General features: G+C 32.9%; 1 protein-coding gene across 1 annotated transcript in view; it reads right to left on the bottom strand.

Moving 5' to 3' along the window:
* Positions 1-27687, bottom strand: part of LOC145260422 (serine/threonine-protein phosphatase PP1-beta catalytic subunit) — a 174076-nt gene extending 146389 nt beyond the window's left edge. Inside the window, exons 1-2 of the mRNA XM_080118407.1 lie at positions 27549-27687; positions 1761-1892 (exon numbers count right to left, since the gene is read on the bottom strand). Coding sequence (XP_079974533.1) covers positions 1761-1892; positions 27549-27600 — 184 coding nt within the window. The 5' untranslated portion in view covers positions 27601-27687. The remainder of the gene's footprint in view (positions 1-1760; positions 1893-27548) is intronic.
* Between the last annotated feature and the right edge of the window lie 234 nt (positions 27688-27921).

Genomic DNA, 27921 nt, shown 5'->3' with positions numbered 1-27921 from the left:
ACCCAAACATTTTTTTTTTATTTATTTTAACCCCCACCAACCCCCCCGATTTTTGAGTTACCCAAAACCACACACACCTCAAAACACCCGGGCATCGCCGGGTACCCCCCCCCCCCCCCGCTAGTCAATAATATAAATCTCACCTGTCTGCTTAAATGTATGTATGTTTGTATGTCTGCCTAAAACTTTCGACAGAGGTGACGGATTTTCACGAGATTGGTATTGTTTTGAAGTTCAACCCTTCGGACGACAACTATTGAAAAATTGGCTAAAAACATTAATTCCTTCACCCTCAACTGGGCACTTTTCTACCAAGGAGAGGTTGCTTTTTTGGCAGATATTTTCAAAAATCATTCCCTCTTTTCGATTGACTAGCCTAAATTTAAACCTTCATCACTTCCGGTTTGGTGATGCCTGCAACAGCAAAGACGTCATGTTTTTTTTTTTCACATTCTTTTCCTCCTTGCAGTACGGATTCAAGCCTGTCTGTTTACTACCATTTTTTTTTTTTTTTTTTTTTTTGCTCAACACACACCTTCAAACACAAACACCCAGGCAAAGCCGGGGACCCAGGCTAGTCTATCTATAAAAGTGAGAATGTGTGTGCATGTGAGGACACTTCTCAACCTATACATTCAACGAATTATTGATCTACATACTTGAAATTTAGTATATAGGGTAATCAGACATGTGAAAAACTTTAATCAGTTTTCATCCAGAAAAAAAGGGCTGCTAAGAGGTCAAAATTGAAAAATTAATACTTGGAGTCATTGGATTTTTATATGTTTGTCAACTGTTTCCCGAATGCGCATGCACGGCGATGAGACATAACAGCTTTTTTATGTTAAGAATATGTAAGTTTGAAAACACTGTAAAGATCGTATCAAGCTGGTCTAATGGTTATCGTACTTGACTCACTGTCTTTAGGTTTTGGTTTTGATCTCAGCTAGAGTATATTTTTTTTCTTACAAGAAGTGAACTGTTTAGCAAAAAACTTAATACTCGCATGCACGTCTCAGTTTCTGTATGAATTAAAATATAATATTTATGCATATTTTATGACTGGGCAATGCAAGGCGGCCTACTAGTGAGAATATAAAATATGACGTTACTGTAATACTAATAATTGTGGAAGTATTAGGAAGAGTTCTGAAAAAAATATAAAAATGTTGAAGAGGAACTGGAACGAAAAGGTGGATTGCCACCATACAATGCACAGCACTGATGAAAATAGCTGAGATATTAAAGAAAATCTTTGAGTGTGGAAACCAATCCACAAGCGCAAGTAACAACCAACCAATCACAAGTAAGTTCAAATAGAAATAGAACAAAAAATAGTTTTAGATTTACACAAATACAAGGAAACGGAGAGACTTACAGAAACCCTGATAGCCATTCTTTCTCCTCCTCTCGGCTAGTATCACACAAAATTGTCATAAATGGTCAAGAAGGAGAGGAAAACAAAGCAAAGACATGGAGAGTACTGTAAATTAGGAAGAATTATTGCTACTAAAATTCCAAAAAATAAAAAGAAAAAGCCAATGGTTATTATTGGCAAAAAATAAATAAAAAAAATTAATGGTAAACAGTTGTTGCAATGATGCACATTCATTTGCAACAGTTATTGAAATGGATGGGAATATGGGAAAACTTGTCACTCAGATTCCAGGAAATATCACTTGTTACCAAATGACTTTCCTGAAAATTCTAATGAGTAAATAATAATAATAATAATAGATGGTGTTGTAATTTGAACTTACCACATATTTTCAGAGGTGCTTCTAATTCCAGTAAGATGGGTTGGCTAAGAAATATTTCTCTGGATTTTAAACAGAGTCCGCGGACTTCTGACTCCGTCATTTGGACTATCTTTCCCGGCCGACATCCTCGGACTGCAACGAAAGATTAAGAAACAAATATGCATATATTATTATGTGTCAGTAAAGCATACTTTTTTTTTAATGGATATAAATACAATTATTACTTTAAGCTATAATTATAATTTAATAAAACTGAACTTGTTTATTATAAAATAAATTTGGATTTAATATTTTTTATGTTTTTAAATTTTTGAAATGAGAATTGTTTATTCGTATTATTTAGATTCTTCGGACTACTGTTTTTTGAACTCTTTAGACTACAGCTATTTTCACAACGTTTTGGTCAATGTAACCTCCAATTTTCTTCAATCCTTAGTGCAGACACACTCAAAATACAATTGAGAGTTACTTAGGACTTATACCCAGTCATGGCTGATGGAACAAGAACATGATATTGTTGCAATATATTTGGTATAATAAACAGAGTATGATTACAAAAAATTGGAAAGTTCTAGTAATAGACGGGGGTGATAAGAACTAACCAATCAAATGCAACAATGTTTTGCTATCGATCAATCAGAAACAGGAATCACTCCATAAAAGATATTGGATCTTTTAGAATTCTTGCACATAACTTTTCGTGTCCACATGAGGAATTTTGCTCTTTGTCTGCAACTTTTACAGTTTAAGACTTCTATGGTTTGGCAATCCAACAGGAAACTATATTCTTTGCTTCTAAAACTAAAATGGCGTACAACTCAAAAGCTACTCTTGTGGATTAAATAAAGGGTTCCATTCAAAATTCTGTACAAATTCCCAAGTTCAACAAAATACATTTGATGTTACATCAAACCAAGCATTGTGAAAATAACATTCAAGAAGAGAACAATCGTCCAAAGAATCGAAATAATACAAATTATTTTTTTTTATTAATGAGTTGCCACTTACCAAGGTCAAAGGTTACTTAAGGATAAGGATTAACGAGATGGATAAATTGACAATCAAATAATGACTATAAATATGAAAGGATTGGAAATAAAGAATGAAATGAATAAAATTTGATGACTTATAAGAATGGTTTATGACAAATGTTTATGAATGAATGTTATGTACGAAATTTTGGTGCTTATTCAAATTGGCACTTATGGCGGCAATTAAAAGTAAAAAAAACATAGAAAAGTCTATATGATGTACGTACCAATCATGGAATGAATATGAAATCATGTAATTTGATGAAGTATTTTTTTTTATTCAAGAAAATCAAATTTTACTGTTTCAATGAAGGGAGGGGGGGTAGCAGTCATAGTAGAATCAAGAGCAGACAACCGACTTTCATTTCAATTTTTTTGTATATTGTGGAAGAATAATAGAAATGTAAGATATAAAACTAAACAATAATTTAACAGCTTTTCTTTTTCAGAAAATAACATTTTCAAATTATGAAAACATTTTTTTTAGAATAGTCATTTTATATAAGTTAAAAACAAAATTTAAATAATATTAAAACAGCCTTTACTTATCAGTAAAAAGACGGCAAATTTGATTTTCAAAAATAAAAATAAAAATACTTGATCAATTTTTGTTTCGCGATTTTTGGCATATACCATCTTCATTCAGCGACAAGTAGATACACAAAAGTTTATTTTCCATTTTTGTTTATCGCCATAAGTGGCAATCTGAATAAACATCAAACTTTTATTTATTTATTTTTTTTTTTTTTTAATGCTAATTTGAAATATTTTTTATTTCACTTCAGGTCCATTTCAATTGCAGCAAAACTGCTCATGTTAACAATATCTCCCATATACAGGCTTTAAAGTTATACACATATCTGAATAAGGAACTTTCCCTGAAATATGATACAGAACTTTCATAAGACCATACTGATGCAAATAACAACATAATGCAATGTTAAAAGTATTAAAAAAAAACGAATGGTGAATTGCATAACTTGTTCTAACATTATATGCCTTGATTTGCTTCTGTGTTAATTCGTTACATCTCTGCATTGTATTGCTTTCTATAAATTACCTTTTCGGTCAATTTAGCTCTTATGCGTAGATCATCGTATAACGATTTGATCACTGTGCGTCCTGACGTAATGAACATTTAAATTAAAATGTTTAAAATTCAACACTATTTCACACGGTTAATAGTAGCCGAATGGATACGGCCTCCGCTAATCGAGCCAGAGATGTCTCGTGTCGCGGGGTTCGAATCGTTCGACTGGTAGTAATCGTGACACCCTGCACTGAAGAATCCCGAAAGGATGAAACACTAGTGTCTGTAGGTATTTAATTATTATAGTAAAAAAATAAATATAATTATTATAGTAAAAAAAATAATTATATATATATATATATATATATATATATATTATTTTAAACTTGGGCAGCATGTTTTATAATAATGGTTATTTTCAACATTGTAAATTATTTAAAGTTTGAATTAGTTTAAAACTACCTGATTTTATAAATTGAAAAACGTGTAGTTTAAAAAAAAAAGGGGGGGGGGGAAAGATGATCAAATGTTAAAAAAATTCCTATGTTTATCATAAAATAAACAGACATTTTTATGTTCGATGTTATATTCAGTAAGATAAACGTTTTTCTTCATTTTTGTTTATTGCTATAAGTGCCAATCTGAAAACTAACCGTTTCTCATAAAATTAAAACTATATTATGAAACCAATTTTATTTCTTGTTAAATACAGTCTTTAATGACATGCATATCACAAATATTATCAACTAGTTTCTTTCCGATTCATGAACTGCTTCCCTGCTGACTATAACATGGTCGCCTTCAAGTCCAATGTCAACAAATACTTGTTGAATTATCTTCTTAAATAACCAAATTTTTACCATTTCATTCGCTGTTTTCAAGCCTCTCATAATATTGTTCATCATTGACTCTTTCCTTCTAGCGGCTTTTGCCTTTCGAAGTGGTAACTATTAGTATAAAAACTAATGTCTCCATTTTGTTCATATAGAAATTTATTATTAAGAATAACTTGTTTTGAACTTTTCACAAAAATAATTCATGAGTAACCTTTCATTTCACTTATTTGATTGCATCTCTTAGTTTTTTTTTGGGGGGGGGGTTTACTCGTAAACTTTATATAGTTATGTTTTGGAGGGGTATTTCATCTTACAGATAATATTGGGTCATCAGGAGAGAATACGCACCATTTCAGGGCCTTCCTCTCTACGGCTTGTTCGCATATCGAGTAGTATTTATTCTAAAAATGAGTACAAATTTAATGATATTCAACCATCAATTTGGCATAAAACACTCATTCTAAGCCAATAGGCTATAACTTTTGCACGTTTTTAAGTTTAGTTGTTTTATTATTATTATTATACTCTTAGTATCACTTGTGCATTGAATATACAATCTCCTGAAGATTATCACTTAGAATTGATGATTACTTAGCATTTTCACATTAGTTAGATTATTCAGACTACTGTTTGATCTTGAATGTCATTTTTACAATGTTTCGATCAATGTAAACTCTGCAAGGACCTGTGGTGCAGTGGATAACATACTTGGTAAAATTCAGTTGTTTGTAAGTTACACTCTTCCGGGGATTGAAGATTCAATCCTCAGTATGAGCGAAACTCAAAAATACAATTGCGAATTACTTAGGACTTCAACCCAGTCATGGTTGATGGAATGAGAGCATGCTACCCACAGAGTTAAATAAACGGTACCATTCAAATTTTGTGCAGGTTCCCCCAGAGTTCGACAAGATACACATAAAGATTCAAGACTACGTTCATTAAAACTATGGGAAAATAACACTGAAGATGAGAACAGTCGGCTAAATAATACAAATTATCAATCCTTATCTCAAAAATTCAGAACTATACAATTATTTTATATCTTTTTTTTTTTGTAATTAACTAAAGATATAATTTAAATAAATTTCAAACTAATCCCAGAAACATTTTATCAAGGCCTAAAGGTCACTGAAGGATAAGGGTTAATGAGTGTATAGTGGTCACTGAGACAACAACGTAGTAGTCGTTAGTATAGTTGATACTTTCTCTCAAACAGCCAGGAAGATAGGCCTACAAAATCAACATAGGGAAAGCTGAAGTGATGTATCAGCCCTCACCAGATAACGACCTGCAAGAGCTTATAATAACAATCAACGGCAAGGTGCTAAAAGTTGTTGAAAACTTCAAATACCTTGGAAGCACTCTAAGCACTGATAACCGTGCTGACAAAGAAATAAGCTGCTGAATTCAAAGTGCATGTGCCTCCTTTGGCAAGCTAGAAAAGAAGCTCTGGACAAGGGCTGGTATTCGGCTAGAGACGAAGTGCAGAGTCTACAAAACCATCGTCCTGCCAGCCCTGCTGTACTCAGCAGAGACCTACACTCTGTATAGAGAACACGTAAGGAGATTGGAAGCCGTCCAGCAGAGACACCTGAGAAGGATCATGAAGATCAAATGGAGTGACTTTATACCAAACACGGAAGTTCTCAGGAGAGCAAACCTAGATAGTGTGTCAGCTACCCTTGCTACTATGCAACTACGATGGACCGGGCACATTACTAGAATGGAAGAAAACCGAATTCCAAAGATGATCTTCTACGGGGAACTGGAAAATGGAATCCGCAAGGTAGGAGGTCAGAAGCTTCGCTACAAAGATGTAACAAAGCGGCACGTGAAGGCAATGAACATCAATGTCGAAAGTTGGGAGGAACAAGCCAAAGAAAGGAGTGGTTGGCGGAACAGTCTCCACAAAGGAAAGAAAGAAATAGAGGGAAAGACTGGAGAAGCCTTAGAGCTGAGACACTATAGACAACACAACCCTGGCACCCACATATGCAGTGCCTGTGACCGGATGTTTCAGACAGAAAGAGGACTATGTTAACACCCAAGGATAAAGCACTGAGGCCCCGACTAGTCATCGTCAAGACTGACGGACTGCATCATCATCATGATGAGTCGTTAGTAATAGAAATTGGGTAGAATCTGATTATTTAAAGAGAGGTGGCTTAATAAGAACTTGTTTACATTGGACTTAAAGATGACCATATTGTAGTCAGCTGGAAAACAGACCAGCAGAACAGAGTTCAACAGATAGGTAATCCTAGGAAATAAGCTTTGTTCATAGAATTTGAGTTTAGATTTAAGCACAGATAGAGAATGAGGGGAAATTATTGATAGTAGTTGTAGATAGACAAGTGTTATTTTGTGAAACTTTGGCAAAAGGAGGGGGAGGCCATAGATTGAAATTCAGACGAGCACTTGCCATGAAAATAACAATAGAACATAGACAGGCTTGTAATGTCTCTTTTGTGAGAAAGAGGTTGCAGGGAAGAAAAAAGGGCATCACCTACTAGGTTTCAAAGTCAGTTTTAAACTTTGTCAAGGCAGGATAGGGTGCTCCCAGCAGTTTCTACCCAGATGTGGCAAGAGTACTCTATTTTAAAATGTATCTGGTTCTTTTACAGGTACATGATCGCATTAGGAGTGAGATACTGTCTGGAGTAGTAGAATGATGCAACCAATTTTCCCCGCCGTGTTCTTGGCAACAGATTTCATGTAAGTTTCCTATTTCAGGTCAAGAGTGAAGAAAACTGGTAGCACTGTCTTATAATTTTTTTGTGTTGAGATAACAAGAATGTTGATCATCTAGGAAACACGTTGTGTTGTTAAAAGCAAAAAAGTTTTTTTTTTTTTTTTTTTGTAAATATTTATTTAAATTTGTTTCATATTATCAGTCTTCAGGGCCAAAGTAATTTATAAAATAGATCATAGCTAGATATATTATTATATCAACAACAATAAATAAAAGCTGGTTCGCCAAAGAAAACATTTAATTTTTCAGTTTAAATGCTATTTTGGTCAGAAAATTCGACAAGATAATTATGTATGTAAGATACAAACAGACATGAGAGAAGCACATAAATACCTCACAAAAAATAAATCATACGCATTTAAAGTTCGAAACACTTATCTTTTTCTATGTTTATAATGTGAAGTGGGGTTTGCACAAAATTTCTCCCTGAACAATATGGGTACCTCTGTCTGTCTGTCTCTCTCTTTCTTTCTTTCTCCCACGGTGAGAAATGTGATACAAAGGTCAGAAAGTGGGCATGAAGAGTTAGTGCCCTCAAAGAGGCGCACTAAAACCTAAAAAAAATGCCTGAAGAGCTCTGTTAGCATTCCCCAGTAGGGAAGCCTCAGACGTTTAGCAATAAACCTTTCTCAAAAAGAGAGAGTAAAGCTTAAGAGGGTGGACCGCCTAGAACTGCACAAAACCATATCGTAATCAATATGGAAAGGCCATTTCAGAAATGGCGTAAACTGTTGATTTTCCCTCCACCATATACTTGGTCAGAATGAAGTCCATCACTGTATGAAACTAGTTTTGATCATCCTTTCGGACTTTGTTCAGGGGAACATCTGAAATCTCACATTCCTGATGATATTGTTTTTGTTATACATCAATACCAGCACAGACAACTGTGACTCATTTTGACAGAAATTGGTTGAACTTCAAGCATCAATAATATACATGCACAAGATTAACTTGTAAACTAATAAACTTGTCATAAATTGTTGAATATGTATTCTAGGTAATAGTATGAGTAACATGAGCATTTTTTTTTTTTTTGTAAACTTTAATATTTAATGAATGTGCCCCCCAAAACTGCACCCTATACTCCACAAAAAAAAAAAAAAAAAAAAGTTAATAACGAACAATTGCTTCTTATTTTACAATTTTTTTATTTTTACTTAATCTGGGCTCAAACAAAGTATTTGTTTAGGTGTCTGCATTTTGCAGTAAATTGTTCTTTTTCTTTAATAAATTTGTTTTTTCAAATTGACAATTGGGTATTTTTCTTCTCAGTGTATATAAATTGTGAAATTTTGAATTTAGAATAAAAAATGATACATTCTTTTGTAGGTTTTTTTTTTTTAATAAATAAAATATTTCAACAGAGTGAGAAAGTACGAGAGAAATACTTAGATAGCTAAGAGGAGGGGAGGGTGGCGTAATCATCTATTATCAAGCTTACAGCTAATTAAAACAATTTAAAACAATCTTTTTTCAACCATAACTCAATCTCAAAAGTAAGGAAGATGGAGTTTGCATGATTAAATATAAGCAGTAAAAAAATTCCTTAGGGGAACAAATGGTGATTAACTTGCGTTTAATAATAATGATAAACACAATGGAGTGTTTTCAGTCAACTTCTAGTATACTTAACAAGTCAACAATCAAGATAGTCATCTACTAATATAAGGCTAATAATATACCAATCTACTCTCATATTAATATATATATAACAACTCAATGACGCTCATCTTTTTTATGTTTACTTATTTACAAATTCATCACTCTAATCGTTTTAGGGCATCTTTATTTTACACCTACATTGCCTCTCCCCCCAACAAACGTTTAAATGTACAAAGATAAAAAAATACGTAAATAAAAATAAAATAAAAAACACACAAAACAAGATTTTTAATGTTTAGATTAAGAATTTTTTGTAAACTAAATCATTGTCGCTAATGGTAGACAGACTTCGTAGATTAGTGGGGGATGCGCTTTTCTCTTCCCTGTAACTTCTTACCCACAGAAGAGACATTGCGAGCCTGTCTCTGCTGCATCGTTATTTTCATGGCAAGTGCTCAGCTGAGCGTCAATCTATGGTTCCCCCTTGCCAAACTTTCACAAAAAACACTCATCTAGCCAAAACCACTATCAATAATTTCCCACACTCTTTATCTGTGCCTAAACCTAAATGTAGATTCCATGAACAAAGCTTCTTTCTTAGAACTGCACGCCTGTGGAACTCTCTTCCGATTGCCTGCTTTCCAGCTGACTACAATTTGATTGCCTTAAATTCCAATGTAAACAAGTTCTTGATGAACCGTCCCCCCTAAGTAATCCAATTGACAAAATTCCCACTACTTATGTTTACTACGCTATAATCACGTTGACTAATGCATACTCATCAACCCTTATCCTCGAGTGGCCTCTGGGCCTTGAGAAATGGTGATTCCTGTGTAAAAAAAAAAAAAAAAAAAAAACCAGATAAAACAAGTAAAATATAAACATACAAGTACTGATCCTATCATTTATACAGTAGAACCCTGGGATACGGTGGCTACGGATACATTTTTTTTTCAGGTTACAATGTGGAATACAATGTTTTTCCTGCCCCTGGTTACGGTATTATTTATAATGTTATTTGATCATATACATGTATTATATACTGTACTGTATTTTGTTACTAATTTTTAATATGTACTGTATAAAATTTTGCTTAGGCCCCAACATACGATTTCACCTTAGAATCCCAACCACGAAACGGATTAATGCTGTACCCCAGGTTTCTTATATATATATATATATTCTAAATTATTATTTTAATATCTACAGACACTAGCGTTTCATGATTTCACAATCATCACTGCAGGAAGTGACAATTCCTATTGGTTGGGAGATTTGAACCCAGCTACAAAGTCACCTAAGACATTACCTCTGGACAATTAACAATTGCCATGAAAACTAAGGGAAATTTAACACTTATAAATGCCAAATGCAGGCACAACAGTAAACAGTTGAGAGAGTTCAAACAAGCAAAAATTGTGAACATTGCATAACGCTAATTAACTGCCTTTTTGTTTTTATTTCCCAGACAGTGCATAACTTTAATACCCTTAAAGGGTATTATAAATAATTATTTTCATACCTACAGACATTAGTTTTTCAGTTCTTCAGAATCATCAGTGCAGAAATGACAATTCCTACTGGTCGGAAAATTTGGACCCAGCTACAAAGTAATCATTCATATATATATATATATATATATATATATATATATATATATATATATACACACACACACATACAGTAGAACCCCGGGATACAGCATTAAAAATTAGTAACAAAATACAGTGCAGTATATAATACACATGTATATAACCAAGTAACATTATAAATAACATTGTAAGGCGGGGCAAATACCGTAACCAGGGTCTGGAAAGACATCGTATTCCACATCGTAATAAAGAAAAAATAAAAATAAAACGTTTCCTAGGGGCCACCGTATCCCGGTTCCACTGATCATATATATATATATATATATATATATATATATATATATATAGAGAGAGAGAGAGAGAGAGATAGAGAGAGAGAGAGACATTTGAGCAGGCTGAAAACAGGCAAAAGTTACAGCCGTTTACTTACAATGAGTACTTTATGCCAAATTGATGGTTGAATATAGTTAAATGTGTACTCATTTTTGCATTAAATACTATTCCTACTACTATGTATCGAACTGATACTATAATACTTAGTTTGCTGCACCTTACCATAACAAAGGTCACAGTTGGTGTAAAATATTTCTGTCTGTCTCTTTGACTTTTTCCAGAAACTACTGCTCCAATCAGGCTAAAATTTTGCATGGACTTTTGTTATAAGGTCAATCCTCATCTCAAATATTCAGAAACAGAGAGAGACATGGCTGATATATATAATCCAGGAAGGAGAATAACTCCAAATTATATAATTTTTTGAATTTTTTTAAGGGTTAAACATTTTCTCATAAGAGATGGTTAGCTTTCATAGTTGCAAACCACACAAAATTAAATTTGGACGCGTGAAACCAGAAAAAAAAAAAAATAATAATAATAATAATAAAAGAAAACACTGATTTATTTACATTGCAATTTTTACCTTACATTATTGCATTGTATTTTATGTTTAGTCAGTGTTTAGTGCATTTTTCAGTCACGTGGTTTATTTGTTTTTGTAAACTGTTAGATTAAAATAACAACACTATGGTTATCTTCAACTTTTCAACTTACTTTTTCTTAATCAAATTAGCTGTAGTTTTATAATAATTTAGTTCAGTTAATTTAATAACCAAACAATATAGTAATAATTAGGTTATATTGTTAGATATATAATTGAAGCATTAATTGAACCAAATTATTATAACATTTTAACTAATTGGCCATTGTCAATGATAAGGGTGAAGAGAAAAAATTAGTTTAATACTTTAAAACACAAAAAAAATGATTAAGATAGGTACAAAAATAACATTTATTGCCTTTGGTAACAGTTATTTGTGGACTGTGTTTTTGTTGATTTTTTTTTTTTCACCTTTTCTTTCCGTTGGAAATTCGGTACTTCTGCAGTTTATGGACCGTGCTGTAACAATTTAATAAACAAAAGATACCATAAAAATTGAATTTAACATGGAAATCCTACCTAAAACATAGCACAGTGCGTAAATGCAGAAGTATGGGGAAATATTGACAACTAATTTGGTTAAGATAATGTTTCAACAAGAGCCACATTAAAGCTGAAAAGTTCAAAATAACCAATACTATAAAACAATACAACAAAATAAAAATTAAAGCACAACAATTTAAAAAAACAAAATGCAAAGAAAAGTTTGAGGAAAGGAGCATTTTGCAGTATAGACAACACGAAACAGTTGTCAAAAAGTAAATATATACCAAATAAATGCTACTAAAGGCAAGATAAGTTACCGTGAAATTTATAGGGTGAATTTCTACCAGTATTTTGTAAATTTTCGATTTTTGAGTGATTATTGCAACTCTCTAGATAACCGTCTCATGTTGACCATTTTTTGCTTGTTCTAATCTAAGACTCAGCCCCTATTCGCGTCGCAAACTAAATAAACGCTTTAAAATAAGTTAAAAAACAAAAACCTTATTCAGGTAGGCAACATAGTAACCTATGTAGTTTTTGGTAACATTTATGTTACTTATTTGTTTTCCGACCACTTTTTTTATTTTGTTATCTGCAAATGAGTGCTTTATGCCAAATTGATGGTTGAATATAGTTAAATTTAAATATAGTTATTTAAACAAATAATAAAATTTATTTTTATCAGTTTATTTATTGATCACCCCTCTCGTTTCAGGAACCATAGTTTAATCTTATATTGTGGTTCTTTGGCAGATTTTACTGAGCCAGTCAGCCATGGAACTGGTTTATACAAGGACCATGCCTGGGAACGATAAAAACATGCCAAAACTCTGTAAATAATTTCTTACCGGTGTTAACATTAAATTGGTATCAATTTGAAAACTGATATCATTCTCATGTGTTACCACCAAAAGTATATTGAAAAGAGTAATTCTTTATTAAAGCGAAAGAAAAAAATAAATTTCTATTAAAACCAAAAGGTATTTACTTTTCATGTCAATTTCAACTAAAAGCAATATTATCTACTTAATTGTCATGTCGCAATTAGTCAAATATTATTACATTATTAAATAAAACATGTACTTTAACTATTTCCTGATTCAGTGATATCCGCCATTAAATGCAACAAGACAGACAGACCGCAGTTATTTCCCCCTGACTTTATGCTGTTTATTCATGTAAAACTTTAAATCATTTTGAAAACTATTTTTATTAATAATTATCTTTTTATTGTTTTTTGTAATATATTAATTTCGTCATGACAAGTAAATACCATTGATTTTTAATGAAACTTAATATTTTGGATTGGTTGCTTGATTGTTTTACGGCATATCAACCCTTTTCAGGTTATTTAATGGCAAATCCAGTGATTTTGAAGAACAATTTTTTAATAGAATATATTTATTTTTTTCAACTCGGTTTCTATTTAACCCATAGTTGGGACCCTAACAGGTACTACCACTCCAGGTCAGAGTGGACCTGGGAGCAATATTAATTAAAGGGTAGCTCCATTATCCCCAAAGCCTGCAAGCTGGGGCCTCACCATCGGATATAGTTTAAGGTCATATCCAGCACCATCAATATTTCGATTTTTGCTTTAATAACTAAAGAAGCACCGGTACTGCTCTAATACATTAGCACCTTCCTACTAATCATTAGGAAATTACCGGTTTTCTTACATGTGTTATAATAGAATTCTTAAGCTAATAAAAAAAGATGCAAGCAATGATAATTATATAACTCAATTGTATCAAATGAAATAATTCAACTAATTAAAGCCAGATGTGTTCGACATTTTCTATACAGATAATTAACACACCAAAATATAACTTTTTTTTTTTTATGGTACTTAAGTTTAAGTCGAGACAAATATGTAATCCAAAGCGTGCAACCAAGTGATTAAATATGACATACAAATAAAATTATAACTTCTCATGTGTGTGTGTGTGTGTGTGTGTGTGTGTGCGTGCACTTCTCATTTCTGCATGAATTTAGCCAGGATCAAAGCCTAGTATCTGTTCTGATACTAGACTTCATCTTTTCAGTCCTTGATCGAAGTCAATTTTTAGATAATTTTGTCCCAATCTTTATGAGTAGCTAGATTTCCCCCATATTAAAAACTGACGATGTGTCTAACTGCCCTTCGAGTGGGTAAAGGTGGTGGAAAGTAAAAACGGAATTTCATCTTATCATTTCTCTTATTTACCCTCAACAAGGCATGTTTCCACTTGGGCATAAAGGGCTACTATTTGGGACCATGTCTGCTCACATTACATTTAAATTTCTGCGTGTTAATACAGTCACGAAAGCAGGAAACCAGCGAGGGTGATTCCAAAGCCTAGCAGTTTGAGAGAAGAAACTAGAGTAAAATACTTTTCCAGCAACTGGAGTTCTCTACAGTGAATGGGGTGGGATTTTGCTGTTTGATGGGTTAGTTGGAGTGTGTACATTGAGGGGGCCACAAATGCTTCAAGTTCATCAGCGCACATTCCATTAAAGTATATGTAAAACATGCATAGAGATGCAACATTGGAACAAGGGTTGGAGCTTGGTTGCCAGCGCAGGAACTATTAGATTAGAGATTCTTTTGGGGATTTACTAAGATGGAGGGAATAATGGTAGATGCACCAGCCCAGATTTGACAATAATACTCTAGGCATGTGCCAATTGCTGGCTTTGTAGAGATGCAGGATACTTTCAAGTGCGTGTAGTTTTCTAGTAAGGTAGATTATTTTATTATTATTATTACCATCATCATTATTTTTAATATTTACTTAGTAAATTACTACTAGAAAATCAAAGAAACTTCCGCCCCTTCCCATGAAGGCGAGAATAATGTACAATTTTGAACTGGGTTGCCACTAGCTGAAAATCAAATTACTCCTAAGAATTACATTGATCAATAAAAAAAAAAAAAAAAAAAAAAAAAAAAAATGCTAAATCTTTATTCATGATATAAACATTTTTTTCAGGTTACGATGTGGAATACAATGTTTTTCCAGCTCCTGGTTAGTATTTTCCTCACCTTATTTATAATGTCATTTGATTATATACATGTGTATCATATACTGTATTGTATTTTGTTACTAATTTTTGATATGTACTGTATAAAATTTTGCATACGGCGATTTCACCAACCCCGGAACAAATTAATGCTGTATCCTGGGGTTCTACTGTACATATATATATATACATACATAATATAAATCTATCTAATAAAAACTAAAATAAAAACGAATAGTTCAGTCATGAGATGTCCTCTTGCAAAACAATATGCAAATTAGTTAACATTAAGACTTCTGATACACGTATCAGTAGGTAGAAACGCATTGTTCTTTTGCATGAATTTGAAAGCGGCATTTTAATCTCACTGCTAGTGTGAGAAATATCCAAACATTATAGTTAGTATTAATTGAAAATGCACTTCTCTTCCTGGCTCACACATCAGATAGACAACACTTGGTTTTTACATCCCTGTATTTGCCACGTAAATCTTCATTTGCCCTCCCTACGATTACGCCAGGTTGCTCAGCTAATCGGTTTCTTTACTTTTAAATGAATATTTATTGAAGTTAAAATGAAATAGCAAAATTTTAAGCACCCAATTAATATATAATATATAAATGAAATCTACCAGACTGCATTCTAGTTTCTTCGCACATGAGTTAACCATGTTAATCTTTGTTAATAATTGGAAAAAATAAAGATTGCATTATAATCCTTTGAAATTTGGATGAAATTTAAACTGTCAAATAGAAAATAATATGACTTTAAAATCCTTAGTAAAAAAACAAAGGCATATATTGGTAGAAACTCACCAATTAAAAATAAATGCATATTTTATTCAAATTAAATCAATGCTTCTATAATACAGGGTGACCCCAAAAAAACAGAGGACATTCAATTGTTTTTCTGAGCATTTTACAGTCAATGGAGAAAAAAAGGCCAAAGACCCTAGTGTTTTGATGTGATGCTTTGAATATAATAAACTGGTTATGACCAAAGTTTCATTTCATTCGGACAAAACACTAAGAAACGGGGCCTAATTAGAGTTGGGGGCTCTTTTTTGGGGGGTCACCCTGTATAACTCACACTTTTGACGTTAATCTTATGTAGTCAACACCACGTTCCAACATTTCAAAATACAACCACTGAGAAAGAGCACGTGGATATTTATAAACACACTTTTCTTTCTCAAACTTTACAACATGGCAAGAAAGAAGAAGAAATAAAAGAAAAAAACAACATATTCAGGATGGAATTTGACTCCGATATATATTTAGATTATAAATTTCAAGCAAGTAAAATATTTTTTTATTTTCCAAATATTGTGTTGTGATTTGGCTTTCAAGCGCCATTGATGCATATTTTATTTTTTCAAATTAAATCAACGTTTCTATAATGGAACTCACACCCTTGACGTAAATAAATATTTTAAAACGCACAAAAAAAAAAAAAAAAGAAAGAAAAAGAAAAAACTTAAGTATAAGAGTAACTTATCTTGCCTTTGGTAACATTTATTTATTATACATTTGTTTTTATCGTTTTTTGGTACTTCTGCATTTATCAACCCGCGATTTCCACGAAGTTACTCAGGTGTGCCCAGCAGATGATAAGAACTGGAAACGGTTGACAGGTAGTTTTCTGGATATTAAGACATTTTTTCTAATATATTACTTGATGAATTTTAGTGGTCGTCGCCATTCTTAACATGGGGAGGGGAGTGTAACAATTTGTGTTTTTGTAATTAGGTTCGCCCAGCCGTTTCCGGTTCTTCCCTATCATCTGTGGGGTAACTTTGTGGAAATTGCGGGTCGATATTGCCTCCCCCCCGACAAAAAAAGTATTAAAAGATTAAAAGTTTTGAAAACTATATCCTAACATTTTATAGAGAAACATTGGAAAACATTAGGTTTATAATAATTGAATCACGGAAATATTTAATTTTCAAAATTCTATTAAAAGAGAAAAAAAATACACAACAAAAATTAAAATCAAAAGACTCCAGAGCAACACCGAGAATATAGAGCTAGTTTAAATTAACTAAGTTGAATTATAAAATAAAATATTATACAATTCCAAAGAAACATTGTTTTTCTGCTTTTCATATAACAGCCTAAAGTATGTTTTAATGAATTAAAACCTCAATATAAAAACAAATTTATAGATTAAAAAAAAAAAAATGGGAGGAGGGGTAAATTTATAGATTAACATCTTTAGATAGATGATGAGATTCTACTTTTTTTTAGGCGATTGGGCAAATTTTTACTTGGTTTCCACCTTAACATTTTCCTTTAAAATGATGATTTTCAAAGGTTTTCGGCTATGATGAAAATGAATATTGCATTTAAATTTTCCGCAAATAAGTACTTTTCAGAGTACTAAGGGATGTAATTTCTTTTGTTGTAAATGGTGATTGTTGTACGTGCATATTTTTGGCGATATTCGTTTTCAGCATACCTGAAAATCTATCCTCATTTTAAAGAAGAATGTTAGGGTGGAAGCCAAGTAAAAATTTACCGGCGATTGCATGCATACTGACAAACTTGACAGAAACAAGAAAAATATAACTTATTCTAATATTTTGAGTTGGGATCTATAGCAAACTATTACGACAGCTAAATCAGGTTTGTGTCTGGCTCGAACACACAGACACAAAACAAGCTACATGCATTTAGCACACAAAAAACAATGTCACTCTACATTTGACATAGTGACATGACATCTGGGTCATTTCCTTTGACCTTTTACCTTTATATCTATCCATTTCCGTTTCCTCCTTTTCTCTCTCTCTTTTTCACCTCAATACAAAGCTGGTTGTACACAATATCACGTCGGGGTCACCAATCTTGTAGCGGATTATGAAATGCTTGTTCACAATTCCGACCTCTAAATGACACAACAAATATCAAGTTACATATTTATAAAGAATACATTTATTTACAAACAATTTAGACATGAGGGTGTGTGTGCGGTTGTACACGTGTGTGTGCAGGTATACACACGAGCATGCTTTAACTTGAAATGTTCGTTGGATGTAAATAAGTGCAAACAGTTAAAGAGACTGAATATTTCGTTAACATTGTTGTAGATATTTCGTTCAATTGTTCATGACAGACCATTATTTATGGAGAGTTAAATCATCTTACCTCAAATAAAGTAAGAAGAGTTGCTCTTCGATTGTGCATTTTCATGGAGTGATGTGATACTGCGTGCGACCAGCTTCACATCGAGGTGAAAAAGAAAGAGAGAGAAAAGAAAGAAACAGAAGTGGATAGATAAAGAGGTAAAAGGTCAAACGAAATGACCTAGAGGTCATGTCACTATGTCAAATGCAGGACAACATTGTTTTTTGTGTGCTACACACACGCACGTAGCTTGTTTTGTGTATGTGATCAAGTCAGACTAAAACCTGATTTAGCAATCGTAATAGTAATTAATAGTAATAATTCTCCCCCTGCATTTTATAATCCGCTAAAAGATTGGTGACCTACCAACGCAGGGGTCAGATAGAAACAATGACCTCTGATTTTCGATTTAAACCTCCAACCTGCATCTTTAATTTTGGAATGTACATTCCGATCGTTCTCATTTAGTTACTAAGTACAATCCAAAAAAAAACAAAAAAAACATGTACACATTCGTTATAATTTTTCCGATTAGGCGAATCACACATGCAAACTCCACAGCCGTGTGTTACAGTTTTCATGCAATGTCCGCTATATTTTTCCCCATGTGCATGCAAAAAAAATAAAAACAAATTAACAATTTTATCTAATTTCTAATTTCAACTTACATCTGAAATGCTAGAATTTATTTATAATTTCACTGTGATGACGAAGTACAAATATTCCATCGCATGCATTTTATTTATGTGTCACAAACTATAACTTTCCTCGATGTCTATATATTTTTCTTTATGATATGCGCATTAGTAAAAAAAAAAAAATATATATATGTATATATATTTCAGCTTTCTATATCATCATGGAGAAAGAGCGACAAACCCACCAAAAGCTACAAATAGCGACTCTCACGTTTCAACTTCCAGTTTTCAACACTGATATGGAAAGTGCAAGCGACAAGCCAACTGACATATACTAAAAAAGATTTTGATCCCGTTCTTAGACAAGCTAATCCGGTGATACACCTGCTGAATGTCCAAGACGATATTTGCCTCCTCCTTGCCACAATAAAATTTTTTGTCACTTCCAAACAAAACTATCCACCTGATCTTCATTTAAGCAAGTACGTTTTCATTTTTTTTTTTTTTAATTACATTTTCACCCCAAACAAGGCACATTGCCACTTTGGTGTAGGGGGCTACTATCAGAGGCAGCAACTACTGGGGCACTATGTTGGGATTTGGGCAGCAAGTTGTCGGTTCACGTTACACTTGAACTTCTGCACGTCAGTACAGTTAGGGAAGCAGGGACCTGGAATGGAATTCCAGAGTCTAGCGGTTCTGGGGAAGAACTACTGGAGTAGAAAGATCTTTTACATCTAGGGATCTCTACTGTGTGGGGGTGGGATTTAGCTACCTGTAGGGTTTGTCGAGGGTGTCTACGTCGTGGGGGCACAAGTGTCTGCAGTTCGTCAGAGCATTCACCATTAAAATACTTGTAGAACGGGCAGAGGGATGCGACGTTTCGTCGATGGGACAGAGGTTGAAGCTTAGATGCCAGTTCAGGGCCTATCAGATAGGCGACTCTTTTGAACCTTGTCTAGGAGCGAGAGACTAGCAGAAGATGCACCAGCTCAAATGCGACAGCAATACTCCATACATGGGAGAATGGTGGCCTTATAGAGGTACAGGATACTTTCAGGTGTCAGTAGTTTTCTAGCACGGTAGAGAGAGCCTACCTTTTTCGCAGTGGCCCTGGCAATGTTTTCAATATAATTGTTCCAACTCATGTTTCCTGTGAACGTTAGGCCAAGCAGTTTGAAAGATGTACTCTCAGACAGGGAGTCACTGGCAATTGCTATTGGTGGCAGAGAAGGTTTCTTGTAATTATTGAATGAAACCAGTTTAGTCTTGGCAGCATTGAATGTGACCATCCATTTATGTCCCCATTCCACTACAGATTGGAGGTCATCCTATAGTGTTTTTGCCATTTCTTTAGATATGTGTTCATTTGTTTTCCTGTTATGCCTGTTATAGAGTGTGGTGTCATCAGCATATATACCCATCTCAGAGGCAGTTTCATCTGTATCGACTTGATGCACAGACCACTACAGCCACGCTACGATGGACCGTATCTAGCATTGGAATGTTTTGACAAACACTTTGCCATCAACCACAAGGATAAACATGACTTGATCACGATAGATCGCATCAAACCAGCCTTCTTGGAAAGCTCATACATTTGGCGTTTCCTGCAACAAGTTTTTCTGACTAAGAACTAATCATTGCAGTCAACCCAGATTCCGTCATTACACCTGCTTCTCATACACCTCATAATAATCCTGACCTGCATCTTCCAGCTCCTTCTGTTCAACCCACTGTGGCCATTGTGTAATATTTCCATGCAAGTATGCAAACTTTTACACGTCTTAAATATTTTTGCGCATACACATGCTAATTTCATTCACTTTTCTCCATAACCTCTGACTATCTAGGGGAGGGGAGTATTATAGCGAACTATTCCGATATTAAAGATGCAGGTCGGAGGTTAAAATCGAAAATCAGGTCATTTTTCTGTCTGACCCCTGCGTCAGTAGGTCACCAATCTTGTAGCAGATTATAAAATGGGGGGGGGGTATTATAGCGAACTATTACGACTGCTGAATCAGGTTTGTGTCTGGCTCAAACACAAAGACACAAAACAAGCTATGTGCATGTAGCACACAAAAAACAATGTCGCCCTGCATTTGACATAGTGACATGACATCTAGATCATTTCGTTTGACCTCTATCGACTTGTGTTTCTTCCTTTTCTATCATTTTTTCACTTCGATGCGAAGCTGTTCGCACACAATATCACATCGCCCTATGAAAATGCACAATCGAAGAGCAAATCTTCAGACTGCATTTGAGATAAAATGACAATTCTCCATAAAGAATATTAGTCTGTCATGAACAATTGAACAAAATTTTTACAATATTAACGAACTATCCAGTAGTTTTATCTGTTCACACATATTTACACCCAACGAACATTTCAAGTTAAAGCATGCTCGTATGTGTACACCAGACACACACACACACATGTACAACCGCATACATACTCATGTTTCTACATTGTTCATAAATAAATGTATTTTTTGTAAATATGTAACTCTGTTTTTGTTGTCTCATTTTGAGGTTGGAGTTGTGAACGCACATTTTATAATCCGCTACAGATCAATTTCGTTGATAAATTTTCAAGTAATTTGATGCCCCATTTCTGAAGAATAACATTTTATGTCCGTTAACTAGTTTACCATTAACCCCAAGTCCAAGTGGCAAGGTCATAAAAACACACTCCCCCTTCTAATATATATATATATATATATATATATATATAACTACTTCATTTACTCACATAAAATTAATATACAAAAGTATAAATTTATCCGTAAGCTTTAAGTATTTACTTCAAAAGTGCTCAATACGTAGATAGAGCTAGTTAGTAAGTTATAAAATATATATGGCGAATAAGCTACACTGAATATTCCGCATTTCATCCACTCTAGGACTCTTCAGGCATGCGCATAAGCCTGAAAAGTCCTAGAGTGGATGAAACGCGGAATATTCAGTGTAGCTTAACCGCTATATATATATATATATATATATATATATATACACACACACACATACACGGTTATCCTCAAATTCTGCATGATTTTTTTTTTTTTTTTACGTTCTGCTTCAAGATGAAAGAACTGGAAAAACCTCTTCTGATTCATGATTAGTAGTCCTAGAATAAGTAATCGAACTTGCTGTGTTTTTTTTTTTTTTTTCTTTTTTTAGAACAGAAAATTTTTAAACTGGTAAAGTTTAATCTAATGGGATTCTTCTAGAGACTTCATCGTGAAGCAAAACAGTCTACAGAAACCGGAAGTTAAAAAAAAAACACGCGGAACTTGAGGATAACCAAAAAATATGTACAAAATTTATCGACTGCGGCAAAAGAAAATTGTGTTAACTAAAACGCTAGTACGGCTCGAGAACGGGGAATCATTTTATGTTAAATTTATATGCGACACTGATCCTTACTAAATTCATTTTTCTTTTCAATAAGTTTTTCGTAGTCGCCTAAAAAAGGGAAAATTTAATTGGAGGAGGGGAATAGCTGAGGGTGTTTACAAAAAAAAAAAAATGAATCTAAAATAAAATTGGGGGTATTTTTCAATACAGACAAAACAAAAAAAAATGTGTTAATATAGAACAGTGTTACCAAAGGGAAAGGCCAGATACTCTCATGGACAAGTTTTCGGCGTTTAAACTTATAACTTATTTTAAAGCGTTTATTTCCTTTGAAATAAGTAGTGTCGAGTTAGAAGTTAAAGCAAAAAAAAAAAAATGGCGATTAAAAATCAAGTTCCGTCCGTCATTTTTTTTATATTTATATCAGCTGATATTTGTGCTTGATGATAAATGCCCTGAAAAATTTACTTCTAATTAATCATCAGTTTTAAAATATGCAAACAAATTTTGCTGTTTTTAGAATATTCAAAAGAAAGAAGAAAAAAAGAAAAAAGGAAAGCACAAATGTAAGTTACAGTAAATGTAAACAAAGACGGACGGGACTGGATTTTAACTAAAACGAGACGGTCATCTGTGGAGTCCCGATAATCGTTTCAAAATCGAAAATTTAACAAAATACTGATAGAAATCCACTTAATAAAAGTCACTGTGAGTTTGGTTTTTTGGTAGCATTTATTTGTTATATACTTTTTTATTTATATCACTTTCTCGTTTTGTTGTCTGTATTGGAAATGCCCCAAAAGCGTTTTTGTTTTGTTTTTTCTTCTGCTTGTGTGTTGTTAAATTTTTATAGTAAAGTAAAACCGTCACTCTTAAAAACTTTTCTCCTTTTATCTCTAGAGAGCTGATATGTAATCGAACGGAAAAAAAAAAAAAGAATCCAATTGTTATTTTCTCGTTGACAGTGTGTAGGGGCAACGGGTACAAATTTTATCAAAAACGTTGGTATTCAAAAACTGACAGATTTAAGTCTTAAATCTAAACATGACATCGTTTTGTTTTTTTTGTATTTTTACATTTTTTATATCTAAAGCAGAATAAAGTTTATACATATATATTCTGCTTTAAATATAGAAAAATGTAAAGAATTTCTACTTCCTCATTAAAAACAAAATGGGCGAGAAACAAAAAACTTAAGTACTTGACAAGAGTTTTTTTTTTGTTTTTTTAAATTAAAAAAAAAAAAAAAAAAAAAAGGAAACGTGACTAATTATAAAAATGGTGCTAATGCAGAGAGTGAGTCGCCGGCCGCGCTATTTTTTAAATCATATTTCCACGTTTAATTAAAGTTTTATGATATGATTTTTTATTCAATTGTAAGGTTAAAACACCCTCCCCTCCCCCATGTTAAGAATGGTTTGTTTTTTTTAATAATAGCTTTATTATTTCAGCACGGATCACTCTCTGCATAAAAATATACACAAAATAAACTATAGTATTTAAATGATCTGTTGAGACACGGAATTAATATTTATACTATCGAAATCAATTTAATATTTTTGACGTTATTAAAAAAAACTCACGAATCTGACTTGTCAGATTCGTGAAGTTTTTTATATTTTGAACGTCAAATATTCGTTTATGACAAGTGCGTTATTTTTAAGGCGGTTTCAATGGGATTTTCACGTAAAAATAACTGTTTAAGGACGTTTCATTTTCAACATTAACAGATTTTTAAAAAAACAAAAAAACTTTCTTACTAAAAATAGCATCTAAACAAAACTTTGATTATTTTTAAGAAAAGTTGGTACTTATTTTTGGTACCGCGCTGAAATAATGTTATTTTGAAAGCCATTCTTAACATAGGGAGGAGGATGTTTTGTAATTATTCTGTGTTTCCACCTTACAATTTAATAAAAAAAAAGGGGGGGTAAATTTTTACGACGTGCCTAAGCGTATTATAAACACTCCAACCTCCCCATGTTAAGAACGGATTTCGGAATAAACAACCCCCCTCCCAACCTCGAAAGCCGGGAAAGGGGAAGTTGGGAGGGTGTTTATTCCGAAAGCTGTTCTTAACATAAAGTGCGGGTGCGCTGGAGCAGGTTGTAAAAAAGTAAAAAGATATCGTGAAATTTGAATTTAACCTGAAAAAACGATTTAAAAATAGCGCGGTCGGTACCAAAAATGCATAAGCGCTGAAAAGTTTATTTTGGTACTTATGTTACCGTGCTGAAATAATTATTTAGAAAGTCATTCTTAACATGGGGAGGGATTTTTCGGGCTTGTACTATCAAAAAAAACAAATAAATGTTATCAAAGGCAAGATAAGTTACTTTTCTACCTAACTGGATATGTTTTCAGTGTTTTTATTTAATGTAACATGTTTATTCAGCACGAAAAACATACTGTGTTTACCGATGTGTATTCGAAAATTCAAAATGGCTCCCGACTCTCTCTTTAACACGGTAAGTTTGGGAAAAGGTGCTATAAATATAAAACTAGACAAAATACTGTTAGAAACTCGCTCAATATATAAAACCGTGACATAGGTTGACATATATTCGGTGGTTTTTTAATAGTATTTTGTCTAGTTTATTATTTAAAACACCTCTTCTCGAACTTACCGTGTTAAAGAGAGTGTCGGGCGCCATTTTGAATTTTCCAATACCTCGGTAAACAATGTATGTTTTTCGAGCTGAATAAACATGTTACATTGAATAAAAACACAAAAAATATATCCAGTTTGGTAGAAAAGTAACTTATCTTGCTTTTGATAACATTTATTTGTTATATATTTGTTTTATAACAACTTTTTCGAATCTGTGTACAGTAATACAAACCCAACAGATATAAAACTTTAAACTTGAAAATATTATTTTTTAAAAATAGCGCAGCCGCAGATCAATAAGTGCACTGCAGCCACTACTGCACTAGTGCTTTTTTTTTTTTTTTTTTTTTTAAATAAATGTAAATGACTTTTTTTTCCTATTATTTTTTTAAAAAATTTTTTCTTAAGTGATTTTAAATTTAGAATAGATTGATTGGATCACAAATTTATAAGCAACATTTTTTTTTTAATGAAGAAACTTAATCTAAAGAATGTAAGCAAGCAAAAAGTCAAAATATAAAATTTAATTAAAAAAAAAAAAAAAAAAAGTTTAAAATTTTCCAAAACTTTCATACTTAAAAAAGTAAATTCTTAACAGTAAACCTTCCACGGATTAATTTATATATATAACATGAATTATTTATTTATTTATTTTTAAAATTAATTTTTCTAAAATTCAAAAAAAATTTTGTTTCAATAAAAAAAAAAAAAAATTAATGTAGCAAACAGAGATAAAGATTTTTGGGTATTTTTTACGACCTACCCCACCCAGCGCCCAGCGTAGTATAAACACCTACCACCACAACCACTCCATGTTAAGAACTGCTTTCGAGGTTGGGGGAGAGGGTTTATTCCGAAAGCCGTTCTTAACATGGGGAGGTTGGGGTGTTTATAATACGCTGGGCTGGGGCAGGGGCACGTCATAAAAATTTACCGATTTTTTTTTAATGGGGAAATTGTGATCAAAGTGAATTTATCCTCGGTCAAGAGAAGGAAAAGAAATCTTCCTAGAATGAGCACACGCCACACATCCCACCACAAATCCAGAGTGTTCCCTTTTTGGGGGAAGGAAGGATAGATTTAATTTCAATAAAATTTAAAGTTATCCAGACAACGCACAGTTTTTTATAGTATTCTTAAGTTAAATTCAAGTTTTTACGGTGTTTATTAAATTGTTAGGTGAAAATACAGAATTGTTACAAAACAGCCTCCCCGTGGTAAGAATGGATTTCTAAATAACGTTATTATTCCGGCACGATAACTTCTGCCTAACTACCAAAAACGTTAGGAGTGGGGGAGTAATTAGAGATTGTCATTCTTGTTGTGGTCAAAATATTGTTTCTGTTAGTGTTCTGCCCGGGGAGAGCAACCTCCCGGGCATTAACTCCACGTTTCGGGGGGGGGGGGAATGGGTTTATAAGGGTATTTTGTTCACGGCCCAGTGTGCGTCGCGTCCCTTATGCGAAGAGTAAGATCCCCCTCCCCCTCAACACATTAAAAACCGGCCTTGTGTCTTAATTTGCCCTTGTGGAGGAGGAGTGGCAAATAAGGGTCAACATCCGGCTGGACTTATGAGGAGAAGGGGAGGAGACTGGATTGCTTGTTGCCAGAGGTACCCTCATTTTTTTTTTTTTTTTTTCTAAGGAGCGCCGAAACGGGACTACACAGATCTTATTTACATTTAGTGTCCACCCTCCTTTGAAGGGGGGGGGCTATATTCTTCAGCCCCAATTTGAAACTGGCCTTGTTGGAAACATTAAATTTTAAATAAACATTTATAAACAGCCACATTTACGCGTGTGTAATAAAATAATGAAGGATTTTACCAAATTTGTCGGTCTGTACATTTACGCTAAATTTCATCAATGATATATATATATATATATATATATATATATATATAAAAGGGGCTCAATAGCATAGATCGGATATAATTAAAATATATATACAAACAGCGAACTTGGCGTATCAAAACACTTCTAGTTTTATTGACATGAATTGTTTTAATAAATTATTGATATAAATAAATTTCCCAAGTTTTGAACGTGAAAAGGGATTTAGAATTCTATCATTTCTGTTGATATGGTAGTCCATGAAACTGCAATATAACGATAATAAACAATAAATTCTTAATATACGCACACTATATATATATATATATATATATATATATATATATATATATATATATACATCTTTCTCTGTGATATATATCACACAGAGAAAGATGTATAGATGTATTACAAATAAAGTACATATACTAAGTCTTAGTGTGTATGCATTGCATAAAGACAAAAATAAGGAGAAAACGTTAAGGGGCAGTTTATTTAATTATTCATTAAAAAAACGCATGAAACTTCATTATGTCAAAAATTTCCATGTGATTATATATATATATACACACACACATACTAACTCATTTTATAGATTTAATATATATACATATTAACTCATTTTATACATTCTTATATTTACAAATGAACACAAAAATTAAAAATAGGAGTGTAGAATAACAAGTTAAGGGACATTTAAAAAAAATTTTTTTTAGACATTTCCAATGTTATGAGATTTTTTTTTAAATAACAAAATAATAAAACAAAACAAAAAAAAAACAAATACCGACACAAGTAAAACAATTTTTTCACATAATTAAATTTTGCCTTGTATATGTAATTGCTTTCCTTAGTTTTTTTTTTAGTTTTGTTTTTTTTGTATTTGTTTCTTTATATATAAATATATGTATACATATATCAATATTATTATTTGTTTTGCCCACCTTCCAGCAGTCGCTTGATCAAATTGTCGACGTTAAATTCGGAGTCCGCCATTTTACTCCTGTCCGGACTTGGGTGCGCCTGCGTCGTGCCACTCTCTGTCTCACTCACTTCTGCCACCGCCACCACAACTACGAGCCGATAACGTTGATCATGATGACAATGCTAATGATGATGAGAACGATCTAGCTCCTGCTGATTAGAAAACACTATTAATCTTAGTTCTACTATCTTGGCATGTTTTATTTAATTGGGTGTCTTTTTTGAAGTAGATTTAAATCCATTAAGTGAATGCGGTATTTTGGCCAAAGAATCTTGTTAAGATTAATCCAAAGTTTTGTTGTCCAAAAGAATGACGCTCGATCCTCATCCCCT

This window comes from Euprymna scolopes, chromosome 36, assembly GCF_053919585.1.
Source record: "Euprymna scolopes isolate OS-2025 chromosome 36, ASM5391958v1, whole genome shotgun sequence".
Lineage (NCBI taxonomy): Eukaryota > Metazoa > Mollusca > Cephalopoda > Sepiida > Sepiolidae > Euprymna > Euprymna scolopes.
This window is presented reverse-complemented; position numbering and strand designations above follow the sequence as displayed.